The sequence below is a fragment of the Scyliorhinus canicula genome, chromosome 20 (assembly GCF_902713615.1).
Source record: "Scyliorhinus canicula chromosome 20, sScyCan1.1, whole genome shotgun sequence".
NCBI classification, from domain to species: Eukaryota; Metazoa; Chordata; class Chondrichthyes; order Carcharhiniformes; family Scyliorhinidae; genus Scyliorhinus; species Scyliorhinus canicula.
Window position 1 is genome coordinate 19,065,451 of NC_052165.1, and position 23,063 is coordinate 19,088,513.

General features: G+C 49.5%; 1 protein-coding gene across 3 annotated transcripts in view; it reads left to right on the plus strand.

The window, feature by feature from the left end:
* The first annotated feature begins 18,367 nt into the window (after positions 1-18,367).
* The window catches only part of acss3 (acyl-CoA synthetase short chain family member 3), a 105,731-nt gene continuing 101,035 nt past the window's right edge, over positions 18,368-23,063 (plus strand). For all 3 annotated transcript variants that reach the window (XM_038780018.1, XM_038780019.1, XM_038780020.1), the window contains exon 1: positions 18,368-18,884. In XM_038780018.1, coding sequence (XP_038635946.1) covers positions 18,583-18,884 — 302 coding nt within the window. In that variant the 5' untranslated portion in view covers positions 18,368-18,582. The remainder of the gene's footprint in view (positions 18,885-23,063) is intronic.

The window sequence follows — 23,063 nt, forward strand, 5'->3', positions numbered from 1 at the left end:
CCGATCAAGAAGGTGGCTCACCAGCACCTTCTCAAGGGAAACTAGAGATGAGCAACAACTGCAGTCCTTGGCAGCATCCCATGACCATAATTAGAAATGAATTAAACAGGTAATCTAAAGCATAATTGTTTATAAAACCTGATATTCCTAACATTTCCCTGTGAGACTTGGCGTCTAACAGTCTAACCAGAGTCAGCATAACTGTTCTCACCATTGTCCACAGTTGTGAACATCCAGCCACTTCTTCCTAGTAAGTCAACCCAGGCCCCACATTAACCTTTAACAAACAAGCCAGCCAGACCTGTTGTTGGGCAGAATTCAGAGCTGGTCACATAATCACCTTCATGCCTCCATTTCATCCTAAATTAAAGGGACAGTCCCAAAATATGAAAATCTTGCCGACTTTACATTTGTAACGGGCCCTTGGTTTGAAGGCAATGGGGGGAGAGGCGGGATTTTCCTGATGTTCTCGCCAGCAGGATCTTCTGGTCCCACCAATGGCGAAGCCCCGCCATGGGTTCCAAATGGCGTGGGGTAGATTCAATGGGAAATCCCATTGAGTTACCTCCCGTGTACCCCCGCCACCAAGAAACATGCCATATGGGTGCACGGAAAACTCCCCCCCCCCCTATAGCTGAGAACAATCTCCTTCACACTCTTTGCTGTAATCTCAAGAATGCATTTGTACTCCAACAGTCGTGCCTCATTATTTCAGCAATGACATTAGAATGTGAACATGAAGTCTAATCAGCACATTTGGGACTTACCGCCCAAACGTCCAGCAGCTGGTGGCTTCATATCTGAAGCTCACATCACTTCCCTTAAGGTCTTATTGCACTTTGAGTTTTCAGTTTCCAATTTTCTCCCATGCACAGCATTGTAATGACATACTGTAAGTTATTATTGAAGGGCTCCTGTCAGCAAAGCCGACAGATCAGCCCACAAACAGTGTAGAGAATCCACTTGTAATTCTTATCAGTTATGTGTTCTCAACACCCTTTTGAAATTGAAGACTGTTCGTGCAGCACACTCATGTTTATGTTGGCAGGAGACCTCTTTGATTCAATCACTACCTTACAATACATCACTGCACGTGCAACTTGCACCTCAACATAATTGTAAAATACTGCAGATGTTGGAAACCTGAAATAAAAACAAACTGTCGAAGAACTTTCATCAGAACTGGAAAAAGTAGAACTATAATAGATTGAAAGCAAAGTGAGCAGGATGGATAATGAACAAAACAGAAAGTCCACGACAGGGTGGGAAATAGGAGAGAATAAATAAAAAAGTTGGTGATGCAGCACGAAAGGAACAAGTAAAGAAATGAGAGATGTGCCTGGAGGAAGTGTGAATGGCAGAATAATGAACAGCTGTTACCCAAAGCAAAAACAAGGGAAAACAGAAACCCTGAAAAGAGAAAGAAAAAAGAGTATTGAACTCAATGTTGAGTGCCGAAGACTATAAAGTGCCGAATTGAAAGATGTGGTGATCTTCCATGAGCTTCATTGGAACACTGCAGGAGGCCAAAGACAAAGAGGGCCACATGAGAGCAAAGTGGAGAACTAAAATGACAGGTGACCAGCAGCTCAGGGTCATGCTTGCACACTTCTCAAAGCAATTACTCAATCCATGTCTCCCCAATGTAGAGCAGGCCACAGTGTGAGAAGCATATACAGTATAGCAAATTGACACAGATACAGGCAAATTGGAAGCCTACCTGGAAACAGTGTTTGGGCCCTTGGACAGTGAGGAGAGAGGAACTGAAAGGATAGCCATTAAATCTCCTGTGCTTACGTGGGAAGGTGGTGTAGAAAGGGGAGAGGTTATTGGATGTGATTGAGGAGTGGGCCTGGGTATCGCCAACAGAATAATCTCTAGAATGCTGAAAGGTGTGGTTTGATGTGGCTGGAGCTGGTTGAAGTGGCAGCGGATAAATATTAAATAGAAGTCAGCAGTAGAAGCTGAATATGAGGGTAACCAAGTCTGGTTCTGGGAGGAAGGGAAAGGGATGAGAGCAGAAGTATTAGAAATGGAACAGACATGCTGGAGGGCCCAGTCAGCCAGAGTGGAAAAGGGACATGACAGAAGTTATGAAAGATTGGATCATTAGATTAGATGTGACAGAGACGGAGAGTTAAATTGTGTCCTTACAGGGAGTAGGGCTTGTGTGGTTAAGGCACGTGTGGGATTCTGTGTGTTGGTAATGAATATTCATTGTTTGCCTTTCACCAGAAATTGAGACAGACAATTCAAGGAAGGGAAGCAAAGAGTTAGAGGTGGGTCATATGAAGTTGAAAGAAGGATGGAAATTGGAGGCAAAGTTGATGAAATTTTGCAACTCGAGGCAAAAGCAGGAAATGACACAGATATAGGGTGCGATTCAATGGGTGAGAATGAGTGAGGTTTCCCGTGAGCTCCTCAAAGGCCATTGGGAGGTCCTGATTGCTATCTAAAGGCACTTTGTCATCTCTCTGGTCAGACCGGCTCCTCTGAGATTAGGCTGCCATTTTGAAAGGGTGCACTGATCTCTAAATGAGCTTGTGGGTCCTCCACACACTCATATATTGTACATATTGGCAGTGTCCCATGAGAAACTCCGGAAACAGAAAACTGGCGTTATTCGCCCATAAATACTGTAGGAGGTGGCTGGTAAGGGCAATACCAATCTGTGACCAGCTGATCTGTGGCTGGTAGAAAGGACTATTTGCCTGGGTCAGTAACTGGGAAAGAATGTGTTTCCTGGCCACATTCTGGTAGAACGATTCCACCACTGTCCTTGGGCCGGTGGCAGGCCGCTGAGATGTTAAGGCATTAGCATCTGTCAGTTGCAACACGGACAACTGTCGCAGGTATGATTCCAGCATGTCAATGGGCACCACTGAGGCCAAGGAACAACTGGCCCACAATGTCACCCCCCCACATACATGGGCATTAACCCACACTCCGCTATAGGGTCGCTGAGGTGCCTTTTTCAGGCCGTCCCACGCCCCGTTCATCCTCCCCCTTTCCGGGACCCCTGTCCTTCACCCCCCAACCTTCCAGAGGCCACTTCATTCCCACCCTTCACACACCCAGCCCTTCATACCCCCACTCCCCAATGGGCATCACTCCCATCAGGACCTGACCCATGGCACGGTGGCACTCTAGATCTCTCCCTGGCACCAAGACATCTGAGCACTTTCACCAAGGTGCCCGGGTGCCAAGAAGAGAGCCAGAATGCTACCCTGCCCTATCCCTGACTACGGCTTGGATGACCCTCCAGGTACTGTACCGCCTGGTCCTCATTTGTGTGGACCAGTGCCAATCATCATTCATGGGACCTCTCGCTGGGGAGCCAGTTAGATCCCAGAGGATGTTACATAGGGCAACCATCTAGTAATAATAATAATCGCTTATTGTCACAAGTAGGCTTCAATGAAGTTACTGTGGAAAGCCCCTAGTCCCCACATTGTGGCGCCTGTTCGGGGAGGCTGGTACGGGAATTGAACCCGCGCTGCTGGCCTTCTTCTGCATTACAAGCCAGTTGTTTAGCCCACTGTGCTAAACCAGCCCCAATCTCATTAATGAGATAGAGAATGGCTTTGTTTGGTGATCTAACCTAACTTTGTTTGGTGATTATTGGTTTTCTTGCTGCGTCTAGGTGAGTTTGGGAATCTGTCAATGAGAGCGAGCCGGTTAGATCGCAAACCACTTGGTGCCTGGTGAGGTTCCTGATTTAGGCTGCCACCGCAATCTAACCGGTTGCCACAGATTCTTGCCAGGCACGACGAGGTTGTTAAATGGCACCCATAATCATCAATGTACCAGGAAAAGAGGTGAGGGACTGGAACAAAAAATGTTTTACATATCCTACAAAAAGGTAGGCATAGCTGGGACCCATGCCGGCACCCATAGCACCATAATTTACTTGGAAAAAGTGAGTGGAGTTAAAGACCAAGATGTTCGATATGAGAACAAACTCAGGTAGGCAGAGGAAAGGGTGGTTGATGGAGACTGGTTGGGCATTTAATTCAAGGTAGAACAGGAGACCCCCTCAGACCATGTAGGTGGGGGTGGAGGTATAGAGAGATTAGAAGTCCATGATGAACATATGATGGTTCGAGCCAGGAAATCAGAAGCTGTTAAAGTGGTGGAGGGTTTTGAAAGAGTCAAGGATAGGTGGGAAGAGACAGGTGGAGAAGAAAGAAGCTGAGATAGGAAGAAATCGTTGGTCAGGAATTGTCCTGTTTGTGGATTTTGAGAAGGATGTAGAAGCGGCCTGTTCAGGGTTCGAGTCTATGAGATTTGAAGCCATGGAGGGAACATCTCCAGTGCAGATGAGGTTAGTGACAGACCTGGAGATGTAAGTTTGATATTCGGTGGTGGGGGTTGTGGTCCAGGGAGAGTGGAAATAGGGTGAGTTGAACAGTTAGTTAGATAGCAGAAATTGGCTTGCTAAACAACAGCACCATCCTGGTCCGTCGGTTTGGTGGCAATGTCGGGGTTGGGCCTAAGTGGACGAGTGCAACAGGTTTAGGGGGAGACACAAGAGTGAGTAAGGGGAGCAGAGGTATTGAGACAGCCAATACCATGCCAGCAGTTCTCAATGAAAAGATCAAAAAGAGTAAGATGTCAGAGGGAGGGAGAACACTGGAGATGAGCAAAGGGGGTTGGACTATTGGCCAAAGAAGTGGGCAGGGAGGCAAAGGCCAGAACAGGAGTTGTGTGCCTTCCAACGCTCGGAATTCATTGAGGTGGGGGTGTAAGGAAATTAAGCTGAGGCCTTTGCTGAGCACAGATTGTTCAGGGTCAGAGAGGGAAAGATCAGAGCGTATAGTGAATTAATGGCATGGGGTAAGATTAGAAGAATGGATGGCATCAGAGTAAAATAAGGTTACGCTCCAGAGAAACGCTGCTACCATGAGTTTTGAAGCTTGTGAAAGAAAAGCTTTTTGTTGAAGCATTGGATGAGATGAAGGATGAAATTAAACTGTGAAGCAGGACAGATTTAAAGTAGAATGAGCTGCTGAAGAGGGGTTGAGAGTGAGCTTGTGTCGGTGCATAACATTGAGTGTAGATGTGATAGGATAGAGGCTATTCCTGATATTTCTCAGTTCCGAAGAAAGATCATTGACCTGAAACATAAATCCTGGGAGCGATTCAACGGACAAAGGTTTGGTGGGGTGTTTCACAATGGCTGCAGTGCCGAGAATCACCCCGCTATTCAACAACACTTTGCCTTTTTTTGGCCCAGAGAGTTTCTCTCCGTCGAGGTCACACGTCAGTCGATTTCCTGCTGGTAAGCTGATCTTGCGAGCAGGAATGGCTCCTTGCAGATCGGAGTGCCATTTTGAACGGCAGCCCAATCTCCCCCCCCCCCCCACTTTCTTGACTCCCCCCTTCACCCCAATCCCCTCCCCCAGCTCCTCTCAGAGCCATGAAACACATGGCTAAACGCGCTGGCTATGGGGCTATGTTCCCATTTAGTTAAATCGCGCCCATTAAATGTTATTTTAAAATATTTTTGATCAATTCTATTTTTATTGACAGTACATACAAAAACAGACACATGACAAACTGATGATATCTCACAGCTGGCAGTACATAGATTATGTACAGTTAATTGCAGGGTATTGACAAGTGTGGATCCATCCAGCAGCTTTATAAGTAGAATGTTTTCCCAAAACAGTTGCCAACTGTTGAGCCATAGAAAGAATAAGTATTTACTGTTACAGAACAATTCTCTCAAAATTACTTATTCATGGGCACCATTTTGAATCATGTTCACATTGGGCCCACGTTGCTAAGGACGGTTCTGGTCTAGTCAGGAAGAATACATAATCCCTGTAGCATGCAGATTTGTGTTGTGTGAGAGTGATCAGCAGCTCCCATTGCGAGCCAAGACTGACCATCATAGAGCTATCAGGAGAATGATTATATCATTTTTCTAACAAAACTGAATTAACACTTGATAAAAATCAGGAAACTTTTTTTATTTCTTTAATGATAATGTTTTGATGTATTTTTGCACATGTTTGATTCTCCGATATATAATTCAATGAATTTAGAGTCATACATCCTGTCTACATGTCCGACAGAAAAGATTTCTTACTGTCTTGTTCTTGTATGATGCGTCCTATCGAGCCTGCTCCGCCATTCAATAAGATCATGGCTAATGCGTTTGTGTTTTGAATTGCTAAAATCTGTCTACCCCCTATAACCTTTGATCCTCTTGTCTATCAAGAATCTATCATCATGCACCTGAAAAATATTCAGTGACCCCGCCTCCACCACCTTCCGAGGCAGAAAGTTCCCAAACTGCACAGCCCTCAGAGTCGAAAAATTCTCGTCATCCCTGTCCGAAGAGGGAGAACCCAAATTTGTAAACAGTGCCCTCTAGTTCTGGACTCATCCACAAGGGGAAACATCATTTCCACATCCACCTTGTCGATCCTATACAGGATTTCATACACTTCAATCAAGTCACCCCTCACTCTTCCAAATTCCATTGGAAACAGCCTCCAATGCATTTGTAAGTAAGGAGACCAAAATGGCGCACAGTATTCAAAATGTGGTCCCACGGGGGCAGCACGGTGGCGCAGTGGGTTAGCCCTGATGCCTCATGGCGCCGAGGTCCCAGGTTCGATTCCAGCTCTGGGTCACTGTCTGTGTGGAGTTTGCACATTCTCCCCGTGTTTGCGTAGGTCTTGTCCCCACAACCCAAAGTTGTGCAGGCTAGGTGGATTGGCCACGCTAAATTGCCTCTTAATTGGAAAAAAAAATGAATTGGGTACTCTAAATTTAAAAAAAAGATGTGGTCCCACCAATGCCCTGTATAATTGAGGCATAACATCCTTACGTTTCCCCTTAATTCCTCTTGTAATAAAGGATAGCATTCCATTAGCTTTATTAATTACTTGCTGTACCTGCATATTAACTTTTATGATTCATGCACCAGAACACCTAGACCCCCTCTGCACCTCGGAATTCTGCAGCCGTTCTCCATTTAAGTAATACTCTGCTTTATTATTCTTCCTGCCAAAGCAAACAGCTTCACATTTTCCCACAGTATACTCCTTCTGCCAGGTTTTTCCCCATACAAAACTTATATCCACCTGCAACCTCCTTATGGCCTCGTCACAACATATTTTCCTACCTATCTTTGTGTTATCTGCAAATTTAGCTGCCGTGCCTTCACTCCTCTAATATAAGTCGTGGATAGAAATTGTAAAATGCTGAGACACCATTAAAGACCCCACTTGTCACATCCTGCCTATCAGAAAAATATCCATTTATGCATCGAATAATGCATAGAATCCCTGTAATGCAGAAGGAGGTCATTTGGCCCATCAGGTCTGCGCTGACCCCTCGAAAGAGCACCCTGCCTAGGTCCAATCGCCGCTCAAGCCCTGTATCCCCACCCAACCTTTGGATACTAAGGGGCAATTTAGCATGGCCAATCCACCTAACCTGCACACCTTTGGACTGTGGGAGGTAACAGGAGCACCTGGAGGAAACCCACACAGACACGGGGAGAAAGTGCAAACTCCACACAGTCACCCGAGGTCGGAAAGGCAGTGGTGAGGCAGCAGTGCTAACCACTGTGCCGCCATACTGCCCATCTGTCAGACTGTTCTGCCAGATAGCCAATCTTATATCCATGCTCAGATTTTACCCCCTAAACCATGAGCTTTTATTTACTGCAATAACTTTTGATATGACAAGTGTTTTCTGGAAATCCAAGTACAGTACGTCTACAGGCTCCCCTTTATCGACAGCACACATTACCCCTCCAAAGAACTTCAAAAATTAGTTAAACATGATTTCCCTTTCACAAACCATGCTGACTCTTTGCAATTACCTTGCGTTTCCCCTCGTGTCCATGAACACAATATACAATTTTGGAAAAAAAACAGAATAAAATAGGTTAAAATGTTAAAATATGTAACGTTAATCTTTTGCATTTTAACAAACATATTTAGGGTTGAATATCTCCGAGAATGGTTCTGGAGCTTGTTTTGGTAAATGTCATTTTTTTCTGTTTAACTGAGAAAACTTAGGAAGTGTTCGGAAAAAAAACTGTACAGAGTACATTTTGCAGCATTTATTGTGTCTTTGATCTGGAATATCTGAAATTAGTTCAATACTTTAGTTTGTCACACAGGAACAGTTTGTTCTCACAGGAATTTGAATATTCGCAAGATGACCGAGGAAATGTTGCTAAAATAGACAGTAAATATGAAAGAGCTTTATTTACCATAAATTACCACTTGAGAGTTTTCAGCAGTCCACTGCTGGTTTGTAAAAAACTTCAGCACAAACATTGGCAATGTATATACGTGAGTGTTACCAAAAGTTAATCAAATGTTAATTTCACACAATATTAGTTGACACCCAATATTATTCCATAACTTATACCTCTTTACAGAGCCTCAAAATAGCCACAAAATGCTTTTCAATTAATTATCTTTCAGTATTGTCTTCCAGGCAAGCAAAGAGAAAAACGTATATTGAAGTGACCTTAATGACCTCAACCACTTTCCAGCCAATGAAGTGCTTTTGAAATAGTATCACTGATGTACAGGGGAAAGTGGTGCAGCAGTGAGTGAATGGACTTGTTTTGGTTTAGTCGAGAAATAAATGCATATTCATAAAATCCCTAGTGTAGAAGCAGGCCATTTGGCCCATTGAGCCTACACCAACCCTCTGAAAGAGCACCTTACCGAGACTCACTCCCTTGCCCTATTCCTGTAACCCCATAGCCCTACCTCATCGTTGGACACTAAGAAGCAATTTATTACTTAGGCCAATCCACCCAACCTGCACGTCTTTGGACTGTGGGAGGAAACTGGAGCACCCGGAGGAAACCCATGCAGACACGGGGAGCAAGTGCAAATTCCACACAGGTAGGGACCCGAGGCTGGAATTGGATCCGGGTCCCTGGAGCTGTGAGGCAGCAGCGCCAACCACTGTGCCACCATGCCGCATGTTGATCAGGAGAATTCCCCGTTTCTTCTTTGAACACTTTCATGGGGGACGCAAGTTAGCGACCTTGTCGTGTCCGACTAGGTGTCTGGACGAAGCCACTAAATTGCAATGCTCGAAATGCCTCATGAGATTCAACCGAACTTTGTGAAATGTTATGATCTGGGTGCAGATAAGCATTTTCATAGGTTCATTAAATATGCATTCGCCAGATTCTCCCGGTGCCCAGGACTTAACAGCTGTGCATGGGAGACCTCACCAGGGCTCCACATGGACCAGACATAGCGGAAAATGGTGGGGGGTCTCCCAGGCCAGAGTGGTACCATGGCATGCTCCCTTTCACCTGGGCGCTTTGGCACTGCCAGCCTAGGCACTGCCAGGTCCCCTGGTGCAATCACCAGCTGGCCGGGTGTTTGGGTGCCAGGGTAGCACTGCCAATGGCCTGAGAACGGCCATGCCCATTGTGGTGATCACAAGTTAACTAGATGCAATACAACTGAGCAAACACTAGAGGGAGCACGGGAGAGCCATATAAATAGACCGGGACAGGAAGTGAGGACACACTTCACAGAAGGCAGAACTTGTAACAGGACATAGACACGCCAGCTAGTAGCACTTGAGGTAGCCGTAGGTAACGGTCTGAAGAGAGAACGAATTCACAATAAAGCATCTTCTCCACATTTGAGACTACGAGCTTTATTAAGTCACGAGGAACAACACATGGTACCCAGGAGTGGCTTCAGACGCTTACTACACGACAACTCAGTGGCAGACACAGAAAGAACAAAATGGCATGGAAATCTCCTACTGGACATTCGACTTGGGAAGACATCGCTGATGGGAGGAAGTGCCTTGGATTCACACTTCAGCTGGACACGACTGGAAATGTAAAAAGTGTCTGGAAAATGTTTAAACAATGGTTCGATTACGGTATCATAGCATATGATGCAGAAGCAGCCTCAGACAAAATTAAAATAGCAATTCTCATCGAAGGACATGAAGCTACGAAAGTTTATAATGGATTTAAATACTCAAAAGGTGAAGACAGAAACAGCTTACAAACGATACTAAACAAATTTGAAGAGTACTGTAAGGAATTTGCACAGCAAGGCATGCTCAGAGGCCAAACTGCAGAGAGGCTGAGTGATGCAAAACTTAAAAATCACGAAAAGAACAAGAAATCGTGAATGAAAAGTACAGATCAAAAAGAAGAAATAGGGGATGCGGGGGGGTATGAAGTGTAGGAGGGGTGAAGGGCACGTATGTAGGGGTCTCATAGGTTGGATGGGTGAAGCATGGGGCCCTTGAGTGGAGTGGCAAAACGGGGGCGCGGGGGCCTAAAAAGGGGTGGGCCCTAAACAACCCCATAGCGGGTGACCTCACCCGGGGTGAGGGTAATGCCCATGTCTGTAGGGAGTAGCATTACTCATGGTTGGGGTTGTGAGGGACCCTCAAGCTCACTTCGAAATTGTGGCTCCTTTTCAAAATGGCAGCCTGATCTCTGAGCAGCCGGTCTCGCCGATGAGTTTAACTCCCCAAGGCCCCAAAAAATGACTGTGTGGGTGAGGACCAGTGTGGATCTCACTCAAAAAGCTGGTGGGAAACACGCCACCAAACTCTTGGAACTGCTTTAGTTGAATTCCGCCCGGGATCTGGTGAAATAACCTCAGAGGTGAATTGGTTCTACCTTCCAAAACAGAACATCCAGCTCAACAATGAAAAGATTCTGACCTCGATTTCCAGCCAAAGTTGCACTTCTCCAGCGCCCCTCCCCCTTCTGTCTCCCCCCACCCCCCAAATCACCTGTCTACATACATTCTCCCTTCGCCACCAGAATTTACTCGGAGGTCAGCTCATCATCTAAGTTCGGTCAACGTGTGCAACTCACCGGCAAGATGTAAATGAAGTTCAAACTCAAATTAGCTGAGGTCTTCTTGCTGACATGACCAGCGAGTGAGTGTAACATTTGGATGGTCAGTTGCACAAGAATGAAAGTTTGACGAATATTTCCAGCTTACATTTGAAGGTTCCCCCAAATAAGTAGACTTAGGGCTGTAGAAATTGCGGAAGCCCTTGCCCTTATTACAAACATTTTGTAATTGCTCCCATTTGCTAAGAAGTACATCAAATGCATTTCCTGACTTTAAACAATGTCACAATTACTGCAAATCATTAATCTACAGACCAGTCAATTCCTTGTGTAGCTTTTTAAGTTTTTACATTCATTACTTCGATCTTGAGTCAATGTTAAAACTTGAGATAAGTCCAATCGGGCATTCTCAGAGACAGAAAACAAAGCATTCTGCTGTACCATGTAAGTTGAAATACTTTGCTGAATTTATATAATGGTAAATGGAATAACATTTAAAATAAAATAAATTTTAAAATTTCGAAGAAAATTTTTACTTTATCTTCACATAAACTTCCCACTCGCTGTCGGTACTGCTTCCCAAAATTCCTGCACCCTGACCCTCCTGGTCGGTGCAGATCCTTCCCTTCCCCAACGCTCCAACTTGTGGAATCTCTGCTTCCTGGCCCACCCACTCACTGAAATTCCCGCTCTCCGAATCAACCTCTCACCTCTTCCGAACCTGTCAGGCATAGGAAGAGTTCAGATGTCGGAGGGTGTGCAAAGCAGAGGTCAGGCACAGAAAGAGGTCAGGTGTAGGAGAGTTAGAGAGCAGGAGAAACAGCTCCAAAATGATGCCAAATAGGTCACAGAGGAAAGAACATCAAAATGATTCTCAGGACACTAAACGCCATTATTTGCCCATTAACCTACGGACGTAAAACGAAACAACGTTGAATCGGACAAGGTTGAATGGAGACTTACCATATTCAGTTCGATGCTGCAGGCACATGACAGAACACACTCTAACTCATCGCTCGAGATCTTGGCCCTTAACTTCCACAGAGTGGCAATCTTTGGCGGATTGCCACTCTCGACAGAATTACCCACATTGAAATTGCAAAGCTCCTACCTCACCCAACTTTCCTCCATCAACTGGCTGAGACAGGAGCAATGAAGCACGCCCCCAATTGCATCAGTGAGGAGTAACAGGGCACAGGGAGGAAAGAAGTGCCCCCTTTTTACAGCACTTGCTGCTGTAAAGGTGTTCAAATGGACAATATAAAGGGAGAAGGTAAGTTTCGAAGATTCGTAGTTCGAATTCGGAAGGAGAAGAGGGGGGATCAAACTGTGAGGGGGGCATCGGACCAGGGGCAAAGGGGGTGCTTGGACCGGGAGGGGTAGGTCAGGTCGGTGGAGAGGGTCAGGCCGAGAAGTTGGGGAGCGTGGGGGGGTAGGACTATAGGGCGATGGAAAGTCTGGGATGGGGGGGGGGTTCAGATCGGAGGTGGGGCATGGTCAGTCCGGGAGAAGAGGGATTGGGTTGGACTGGAGGTCGTGGGTCAGATTGCTGAGGGAGGGCAGGGATTATACTGGGGGGTGGACGCGGTCAGACTGGGATGCCATGTTGTTTCGGGGCGCGGGGTGGTGGAACTGGAGGGAGAATTGGACCAGAGGGGTTCAGATCGGCAGTGGTTGGGGGGGTGGAGGGGGGCCGGGGGCGAGGTCAGGCCGTGTGTGGAGGGGGAGAGTCAGATCAGTAAGGGCAGTGGGGGGGGGGGGGGGGTCCACTGAGGGGTCGTATATGTGGGGGGGTGTCCCGTGTGAGACTGGGTCTGCGTGTTTAAATTGTTACTCTGGACGTAGAAGTGATTTTGTTTCCTTCTAACTCTTTCGGAGTAACAGTCAGGATAAAACACGCAGACATGGAGAGAATGTGCAAACTCCACACAGACAGTGACCCAGGGCCGGGATCGGACCTGGGTCCTTAGTGCCGTAGACAGCAGTGCTCACTACTGCGCCAGCATGCTGCCCTGGAATTCCCTTCCTAACAGCACTGTGAGTGTACCTACCTCGGTGGCTCAGCACCACCTTCTCGAGAGCGTAGTAATGGGCAATAAATGCTGGCTAACCACATCCCATGAACAAATTTTTAAAAGTTAACACTAGAAAGCATCCCTTGCCAGCGACTCACACATGGCAGCCTTGACGTAGAACATGCACTTATTAGTGACACATCACATGGCCCAATAAAGTTCCTTTGGGAAAGTGCACTCTCATTACGTTTCACATAAAGAGAATTGGAGGCATTTATTGTTGCCTTTCCATAATTGATTTGCTGAACAGGATGAGACATTGGAAAATATCCGCATCTCTCATATTTATTTTTCTGATCAAATCCAAGTAAAATTTCAGTTTTTTGACAATGAACAATTATTTTGTTTTCAAGGTAAATTGATTTGACCTGACTTTTGATCTGAATTAAGGGGGGGAAAAAACGTCCAGAAATCAGAAGACTCAGCAATGAGCACAATGATACGGCCTCACATTTATTCTACAATAAGCAGATTAACCTGCCAAGCAGTTCCTGTTTACTGTTCAAAGAAACCTCCCAGGGAACATTAATAATTCCCACAGCACTGTGGCATATGATGCAGTCTTGATAAAACAGATCCCCACTGTTATGCATTAACACATGCATGACATATCGCTCTGCGTGTCACACAACACCATGAGCGCTTTCCAGCTGCCACAGCCAAACAAAAATGTTTATAGCTATTAAAAATGATCGAACAAATTAAGTTTCTACATCACATACTATACATTAAATTTCCGAGGATTTAACTACGCTTATTAATAGCAGTACAGATTTGAGCAAATGGTCTACACATTTGTTCCAGTTCTCAATAAACCAGCTGTAAAGATCTTGCAATCATTAAATCTCTAATGCAAGCTCTATATCTGTGTATGATTTAACAAAAAAAAAGACTGAGAATGGATGGCTTGAAGATTATAAAAGTAATCCACTCCAGTTTACAGATCTCAATGACTGTCAGCTGAGGTGCAGAATGGGTAGATTGTGAGGCCTCAGGCATGGCAGTTATATAGGACAGGTTCCTGTCCGTCCTCATTTATATGTTCATAAAGTCTTCAGTTTGATTCGTCTGCCAACCCCTCACTGCTTTGTCTTCACTCCATGCTATCCAATATGCCGAATGTATCCTGACGTGGGATGTATCATAACCTTTGCACAGAAGTAAAGAAAGGTTTTGAAGTTCAAATGTATTTTCTCCAATCTTGGTATTTGATTCTGGGAGCGGGGAGGAGCATAAAGATAAGTAAACATGATCATTTTGAATACATTGTAATGTCAGTGTGGAAAGCAAATATTGCAAATTTGAATCTAGTTGAACAAATATTAACAAGATAGAGTTAAGGAAGGGAAATGGTACTTATATACATGCATAATTTGCGTTTCGCATACCATTTGTTGACAAATATGTTTCAAATGTGATGATCTTTCTCATCATAAGTAAAATGAGTTCTTAATGGTCAAATCAATACATCACAGAGAGGCATAATCAGTAAACCAACAAAATTATCTTCAGTGTTGAAATGAAATGAAATTAAATGAAAATCGCTTATTGTCACGAGTAGGCGTCAATGAAGTTACTGTGAAAAGCCCCTAGTCGCCACATTCCGGCGCCTGTCCGGGGAGGCTGGTACGGGAATCGAACCGTGCTGCTGGCCTGCTTGGTCTGCTTTAAAAGCCAGCGATTTAGCCGAGAGAGCTAAACCAGCCCCTATGAAATGAAATTCTACTTCATTTAAAATATGTTTAAAAGTTAAATTGCAAGGGGTTTCATTTCATAAGAGATGTTGTTATTAAAAATAACTATTTTCATTTTTATTCAAGTAACGGTTGCTAGCATTACACTTGTAGAGGTTTCTGGAGTGTATGGTGCATTTCCAACAGTGACTGGGAATGTATTAGTGGGAGTTTCAGATGATTCATCCCCTCAGGTGCCAGGACGTCAGAGGTGTTTAAGTTGGGAGATCAGTCAGAGAGAGAGCAAGTATGTAGAGAGCAAGTATGTAGGTACTGGAGCGAGATCAGCACATGGATAGGTTTGAAAGGGAAAAGTGCTATGTGAAAAGAAACTCGAAGGAATCAGCAAAAATATTGGATGGGATTCTCCGTTGGCTGACACTGAAATCATGAAATGCCTGACCTAGTATTCTCCAGGGCCTCCGCGATTCTCCGCCTCTGATGGGTCGAGTTCCCGATGGCGTGGTTCACTTGTGCTTTAAAAAATCGTGAAACTGGCATCATTGCTGCTGAGGAAGAGAGAGGAGGTAGGACATAGGGGCATGACTGTGGGCTACCGGGCGGACATTGGCCAGGCTGGCTGGGGTGGGGGAGGCCCTTCCAGGGCCGGGGGGAGGGGTGCCGGGAGGGGACCGTGGAGTGTACCAGTGGCATGGGCAATGCCAGCCGACGGTACACCTGGCATCAGGGACTGCAGCAGGGCCAGAGGCCCTCACAGTGCTGGCCACCGATGGGACCAGGGGTGTGGAGGTGGGGGGACATGCGGAGGCAGAGCCCGCAGTGCCAACAGGGGCCACCATGTAGCCCGTTGAACCTGGTTGGTCATGGGGTGGTGTATGCGCCATGTTCACATGTCGGCCTTTCACCCGTCAGACAATGTATATTGGAATTCAACCAGCAATGGTGGTCTTCCTGTTGGTCTCCGCAGCCCTGGGGGATGCCCTGTGGCTCTACGAGCTGGAGTTGCTCGAGGAGGAGGAAGCTGCAGTGACAGAGTGTACAGCAGCAGAGCGTACAGCAGAGGAGCATGCAGTAGCGGACCATGCCGCAAAGGAATAGGAGGCAGCTGCCCAGGATGGAGAGCCAGCTGCCCAACAGGCCGAGTCGGAGGAGGTGCCAAGGAGGCGCTGAATGAGGTCTCATGTGTACTGGCAGCACCTGTCATTCGAAGACCTGCCGGACCGGCCATGCTGTCAAAGACTCCGGCAAGGTGGCACACCTGGAACTGTAGGGGTTTGGGGGAGGACACCCACTCCCAGTGGCCGTCAAGGTGACGGTCGCCCTGAACTTCCAGGAGCCGAGTGGGAACCTGCCTGGGATCTCAAAGACCTTGGTGCACCGGTGCATATATGCCATCACGGAGGCCCTATATGCCCAGGCAGCTCAATGCATCCACTTCAATATGGACCAAGCCCATCAGGATACCCGGCCAGCGGGGTTCACCACCATCGATGGGATGCCCCGAGTCCAGGAGGTGATTGATGGGATGCATGTCCCCCTACGGGCACCTGCAGATGACAGGCTGTTCTACAGAAACCGAAAGGGGTTCCACTCGATAAAAGTGCAGCTAATACGTGACCATCAGCTGCACATCATACACTTCTGCGCCCAATACCTGGGCAGTGTGCACGATGCCTTCATCCTGGCACATTCGAAAAGTCCTGTTTGAGAGCACTCCCCCGGCCGTGGGGTTGGCTCTTGGTGACGGGGGTTACCCGCTGGCTCCTGGGTGACAGGGATTATCCGCTGCGGTCGTGGCTGATGACGCCTATCCGGAGGCCACAGACGGACACAGAGACCTGCTACGAATCCTATGCAGCAACTTGGAGCGTGATTGAACGGTTCTTTGGCCTCCTGAAGATGTGGTTCAGCTGCCTGGAGCGCTCTGGAGGGGCCCATCAGCGCAACGCTGAGAGGATCGCCCGCATCATGGCAGCCTGCTGTGCCCTCCACAACGTCGCGCAGAAAACGGGCGACATGCTGGAGGAGGTGGAATGCCAGGCCTCGTCTGATGAGGAGATGTGGGAGAGGGGAAGCGGGAGGATAGGCAGGACATGGGGCCCAGGTAGGCAAAGGAAGCCGCACGACATAGGCGCCATGGCCAATCTCGCGAGGCATTGCGAGCCGTGTAGATCCCGGGATCGGGGTCTCCCGCCTTTCACCGGCCTTGCTGCGCCGCAGTGAAGTGCTTTTCCAGTGCAGCGTAGCCGGGAGATCGTGTCCTATGATGTCCGCCAGAGAATTTGCATTGGTTTTCTGATCCCCTTATGGTCCTAAATCAGGATGCAGTTCCATATTCCCTGCCCTGCAAATTTATGCATGATGTGGAATAGAAGACAATTCCCGGGAGAAACCCAGTATTAGGTCGTCATCTATCGGGCGGTCCAACAGTGGAATTCCGTGGCCCACCCTGCATTGCAAATCGGCCACGATCCCCCCCCCCCCCCCGATCACAGATCAGCCATGAAGCCCCGCAGGATCCACAACTCGGCCATGACCCTTCACATCGTTGGGGCAGCCCTCCCACTCTTGGGTTGTCTGGGTGACGCCCCCCCCCCCCAGGAAAAGGGGTGAACCGACTCACCTACAGTACCCTTGTAGTAGGCAGACCCCCCACAGGGACCCCTGTAACAGGATGACCATCCAGAGGGACCCCTGTAATAGGAGGACCCCCCACAGGGACCCCTGTAACAGGATGACCATCCAGAGGGACCCCTGTAATAGGAGGACCTTCCACAGGGACCCTGAAATAGGAGGACCCTACACAGGGACCCCTGTAACAGGAGGACTCTCCACAGGGACCCTGTGATAGGACCCTCCAGAGGGAAAACTGTAATGGGGGACCCTTCACAGGGACCCCGGTAATCGGAGGAACCTCCACAAGGACCCTGAAATAGGACTCTCCACAGGGACTCCTGTAATAGGGGGACCCTCCACAGGGACCCCTATAATAGGGGGACCCTGGTAATCGGAGGACCCTGTAACAGGGACCCTGTAATAGGGGGACCCTCTGGAGGGGGAGTGGGGCGGAGGCGCTCTCCCCCGCTTGCACCGACCTGGCCGGATTCTGGATCAATATTGGCAGCCAGAGCGCGGCCTCCGCTTCCCACCCTCGCCGCTGGGGGATCTTTCTTCAGGCGGCGCGGGCGGCGGGTCCCAGGCTGGAGTGAGGCGGGTCCCAGGCTGGAGTGAGGCGGGTCCCAGGCTGGAGTGAGGCGGGTCCCAGGCTGGAGTGAGGCGGGTCCCAGGCTGGAGTGAGGCGGGTCCCAGGCTGGAGTGAGGCGGGTCCCAGGCTGGAGTGAGGCGGGGCCCAGGCTGGAGTGAGGCGGGGCCCAGGCTGGAGTGAGGCGGGGCCCAGGCTGGAGTGAGGCGGGGCCCAGGCTGGAGTGAGGCGGGGACAGTCGCGGGTCCCAGGCTGGAGTGAGGCGGGGCCCAGGCTGGAGTGAGGCGGGGACCAGGCTGGAGTGAGGCGGGGACAGTCGCGGGTCCCAGGCTGGAGTGAGGCGGGGCCCAGGCTGGAGTGAGGCGGGGCCCAGGCTGGAGTGAGGCGGGGGCCGGGATGCGGACCCAGGCGGGGCCCAGGCTGGAGTGAGGCGGGGCCCAGGCTGGAGTGAGGCGGGGCCCAGGCTGGAGTGAGGCGGGGCCCAGGCTGGAGTGAGGCGGGGCCCAGGCTGGAGTGAGGCGGGGCCCAGGCTGGAGTGAGGCGGGGGCCGGGCTGCGGACCCAGGCGGGGCCCAGGCTGGAGTGAGGCGGGGCCCAGGCTGGAGTGAGGCGGGGCCCAGGCTGGAGTGAGGCGGGGCCCAGGCTGGAGTGAGGCGGGGCCCAGGCTGGAGTGAGGCGGGGCCCAGGCTGGAGTGAGGCGGGGCCCAGGCTGGAGTGAGGCGGGGCCCAGGCTGGAGTGAGGCGGGGCCCAGGCTGGAGTGAGGCGGGGGCCGGGATGCGGACCCAGGCGGTGAGCGGTTGGTGCTGGGCGGTCCGGGGCGGGTTGGCCGCCTGCAGCGGGAGCGGGGCCAGGTCGGGGCCGGCTGCTGGGCTCCGCTGGCCGGGCGCCCAGCTCTGGCGGGGGCTGCGCTGCTCCGCTGGCTGCCGGGCGGTGGAGCTCCGGGCGGAATACGGGCGGGCATTCCGCCAGTCCAGCCAGCAGCCGGAGCAATTCTGGAGTCAGTGCGCCCGAGACATCTCCTGGTTCAAACCCTGGAAAAAAACCCTGGATTATTCCAACCCACCTTTTGTGCGCTGGTAGGTGACTGCTTCAAAACTAAGTAATAATCTATATTATTGTCACAAGTATGCTTGCATTAAGACTACAATGAAGTTACTGTGAAAATCCCCTAGTTGCCACCATCAGGTACACTGAGGGAGAATTCAGAATGTCCAATGGGACTAACTTGGTAAATGATCCTAAATACCTGCAAAAGAGTCCACCGGTGACAAGGTGCTGGTGGATTAAATTGAAATTATTTACCTAAAGCAGTGTAGGAAGGACTGCAAACAGATTACCAATCGCCAAGAGGGAATGGAGGTGAAGGAACTGAGGGCTGAATTCTCCCGTGCCCCAGCCGTGGGTTCCTGAGGCGGATTCCGGCCTGAGAGAATGGGATGCAGGATTGGAAGAGTTGTTGTTGAGGTAGATGTGGGAGTAGTGGTGGTCTTGCAATGGATGTTGCTGTGTATGGCAGCACAGAGTGGTTAACACTGCCTGACAGCTGCAGGGATCTGAGTTTCATTCCAGCCTTGGGTGACTGTGTGGAGTTTGCATGTCTCCCCCCCCCTCTGTGGGTTTTCTCCCACAGTCCAAAGATGTGCAGGTTAGGTGGATTGGCCATGCTAAATTGCCCTTTGGTGTCCAAAAATGGGCAGTTTAGGTGGGATTATGGGGTTAGGGTGGGGCTAGGTGCACACATGCTCTTTCAGGCAATCGGTGCAGACTCAATAGGCCAGATGGCCTCCTTCTGCACTGTAGGGATCGTATGGATTAGTGGACAGTCTATCCCCAGAAATGCAGATAGAGAGGCCAAGAAGGGAAGAGAGGTGTCGGAGATGGACACGTGAAGGTGATAGAAGGGTGGAAATGGGAAGTGACATGATAAATGTTTCCAGGTCCCGGAGGCGAGCGACCTGTACTAGTCACCTGTGCTATTAGGTTTTTAAATAAATATTTGTGTTCATAGAATCTTTCCTGGGAGAAGAAAATGGAGGGAAACCTTACCAAACATCAAGAACTTTTATTTCACCTTTGGCGGTTCACTCAGTGTGTTCCACTAAGATGCCGTCACATATTCCTTTGCATTTTCTTGTCCTGAATGTTCAACCACCTTTTTGAAACAGTCACTCATCCTGCTTCCACTAGTACTTTTGGTAAGGCATGTCTTAACAAACCTCTTTTAAAAAAAAAAATCTCACTTTTCTTCCGATGGGGTTTTTAATGTTACCTGGTCAATTCTGTCACTTGCGTGTGTTTGTCTCAGAGTTTAAGCCATGAGCCCCTTGCGATGGGAACAGTGCAATTGTCCCTGATATTGTGGTGGTAATGACAGCAGAACTGTCATCGTTCCCTGTCGCGACTGCACGGAAACTGATATCAACAACTGAAGTCTGCACACGAGTGGAATAATGTGGGAAATTGGAGGTTGCTGTTAGTGCTGTGCTTTTCCAGAGGGTGCACTCTGGAGGCATCCTCAGTTTTGCAGTAAGTGGAAACCAGTTGAATTGATGAGACTCCCATCCTGTTGACCTCACTGTAGTCACTGCTCGCTGATTATGGCCTCCCACTGTAGGCCTTCCTGCCTGACAGCCAGCTCATCAATCTGGCTGGCGGCTGGGGAACATAGGACCCCGCCTTTTAAAAACCTATCATTAAATTTGGCAGGACTCTGTGCCAGCCACATTTCAGGCACACAATGTCTAATTCAGAACACAAAGTTACATCCCTGGTTGTCCATTCTAAAGGTAGATACTGTGTATCCAACAGATTGATGTAATGCACCTGGTGTGTGGGTGAAGCGAGTTAGCATGCTTTCTGCTTTTGTGTGTTGGTTTGCTTCTAATTTCCAGCCTGTGCTGCGATGTGCAATACACACCAGCATGTCCTCAGCTGTGCCTCCACTTCCCAGCGCAAGGAAACTGGATTCCTCACATGCCCAGGCTAAAGAGGTGGTTTGTCCCTCCCCAGGCCCACCAGCATGTGGACATGTCCTGGCACTCAGGAACCAAACTCCTGGCTGTGGACAGAGAGCTCCACCACCTTTTGGATAAGGGAATATCTACCCAAAGGCAGACTGCTGACTAGATATGTCACCTTTCTCGCAACTCCTATAATCAAGCTGGTGCCAAAGCTTCCTTGGGACTTGGCCAGGGAGGTCTGACGTGGGAAACCTCGTTTCTCCAGAAATCTTGCTCAGGCTTGTACCCAGGAGAGGACACTCTAGCAATGTTGCAGAGGATCAATACAGCAGAGCTGGCAGCAGTTCCGAGTGCTACGTCCAGCTCCATTGCCATTGAGAACGCGTGCCACTGGCTGTCTCTGACAGTCATTGTATCCCATGGCCAGCCACCACCATCTCATGTTGGCGAGCTCCTGAATAGTGAGGTGCTGACCTGCCACAGTCCCATCTGCTTCAGTGGGTGCTTGGAGCTGAGAGTCTCTGCTTAGCAAATGGAAGGAAAGAAAACAACTCATCGATTGCAATAAACAGTTGTGGAAATGGGTGGAACACTTCCTTGCGTTGTACTTGTGGTGAATGTATTCACCATGGTATCAGCTGATCAGCTGTCTGTGTAGCAATGTGGCCCAATAGTAATGTGATCTCCTTTACAGGTATTGTACAGGAACTTGGTGGGCTCCACCCCCCCCCCCCCCCTCCCCCCGAACAGTATATAGACCGGCTGCCTGGGGGCGGCACTCATTTTGTACAGCAGACACAGGCAGGCTGGTTCTTGGTTAATAAAGCCGAAGTTCACTCACTCTCTCATCGTCTCGCAGTAAATTATTGGTACAACAATTTATTAACCAAAGACATCACTATGGAAGCTGCTCTAAAGCCTGATAAACTGGAACTCGACGCATGAGCAGCAGAAGCCAAGGAAATCTTCTCCCACTGGCTCCACTGTTTTGAGGCCTATCTCGACTCCTTCACAGCGCCTCTCTCCGATACCCTCAAGCTGCGCATCCTCCACGGCCGGGTGAGCCACCGAATATTGTGTATGATTCAGTACGAAGCGGCGGTCTCGATCCTAAAGAGACAGTTCGTGAAGCCCGGGGACGAAGTGTTCGCGCGGCACCTCCTCACTACCCGCCGTCAATGCGCTGGGGAATCGCTCGACGAATACCTAGAGAACCTGACGCTACTCGCCTGCAACTGCAAACCCGTGTCGGCCAGGGGCACATGAAACTGATGCTCCGGGACACTTAACGTGGCTGGGGTCCGGTCTAACTACATCTGGCAGCGGCTGCTGGAAAATGGGGCCACTGACATACAGGACACGGTAAAGCTAGCCACCTCGCTGGAGATAGCTCACCAGAGCCTCAGCGCGTTCCCGGCAGACCCAGCGAAACCCTCGTGGGCACGGGCGTCATCAGACCCGACTACATCGTAAGCCTGTGCTGCGCGGCGTCCCTTGCACCTGGGGGACCGTCGTGCTACTTCTGCGGGCAGGGCCAACACCCCCGACAACGCTGCCCAGCCCGCACCGCGACATGCAGCGGCAAAAAGGGACATTTTGCCAGAGTTTGTCTGGCCCGGAAGCCCCGAAGTCGAAAGCTCACCAGGCCCGATCCACAGACTCACAGGCCTGCAGACCCCACAATGTGGCTGCTTGTCTGCCAGTACCGCCCCCTTCAGATGCGTTGTCCGCCTTGTGCAGCTCGTAGGGGTCGCCATCTTTGACTCACCCTGACATGTGCGATCCGTGGGGGCGGCCATGTTGGCTGCGATCTCCAGCACCAACCGATACGTGCAACCGATGAGGGCGGCCATCTTGGTCGCCATCTTCGACCCAGCCCGACATGTGCAACCCATGGGGGCCGCCATTTTGTGACCACGATACCTCAGACCATGCAGACTACCCACAACTCGGCGCAGTAACCCTTACCAGTCGCGGCCAAAGCATTTGAGAAACTCTATGATGGCTGTCCGAGTCCAGAGGCACGAGATCCCCTGTCTTTTCAACTCTGGGAGCACCGAGAGCTTCGTGCACCCTGACACGGTAAGGCGCTGCTCCCTCCACATCTACCCCGCTTCCCAAACAATCTCTCTTGCCTCCGGATCCCATTTGGTGCAGATGCGGGGGTACTGTGTCGCGAACTTCGCGATACAGGGCGCCGAGTACGCCCAATTTAAACTATATGTCCTCCCTCACCTCTGCACACCCCTACTGCTTGGACTCTACTTCCAATGCAGTCACCGAAGCCTGACTTTA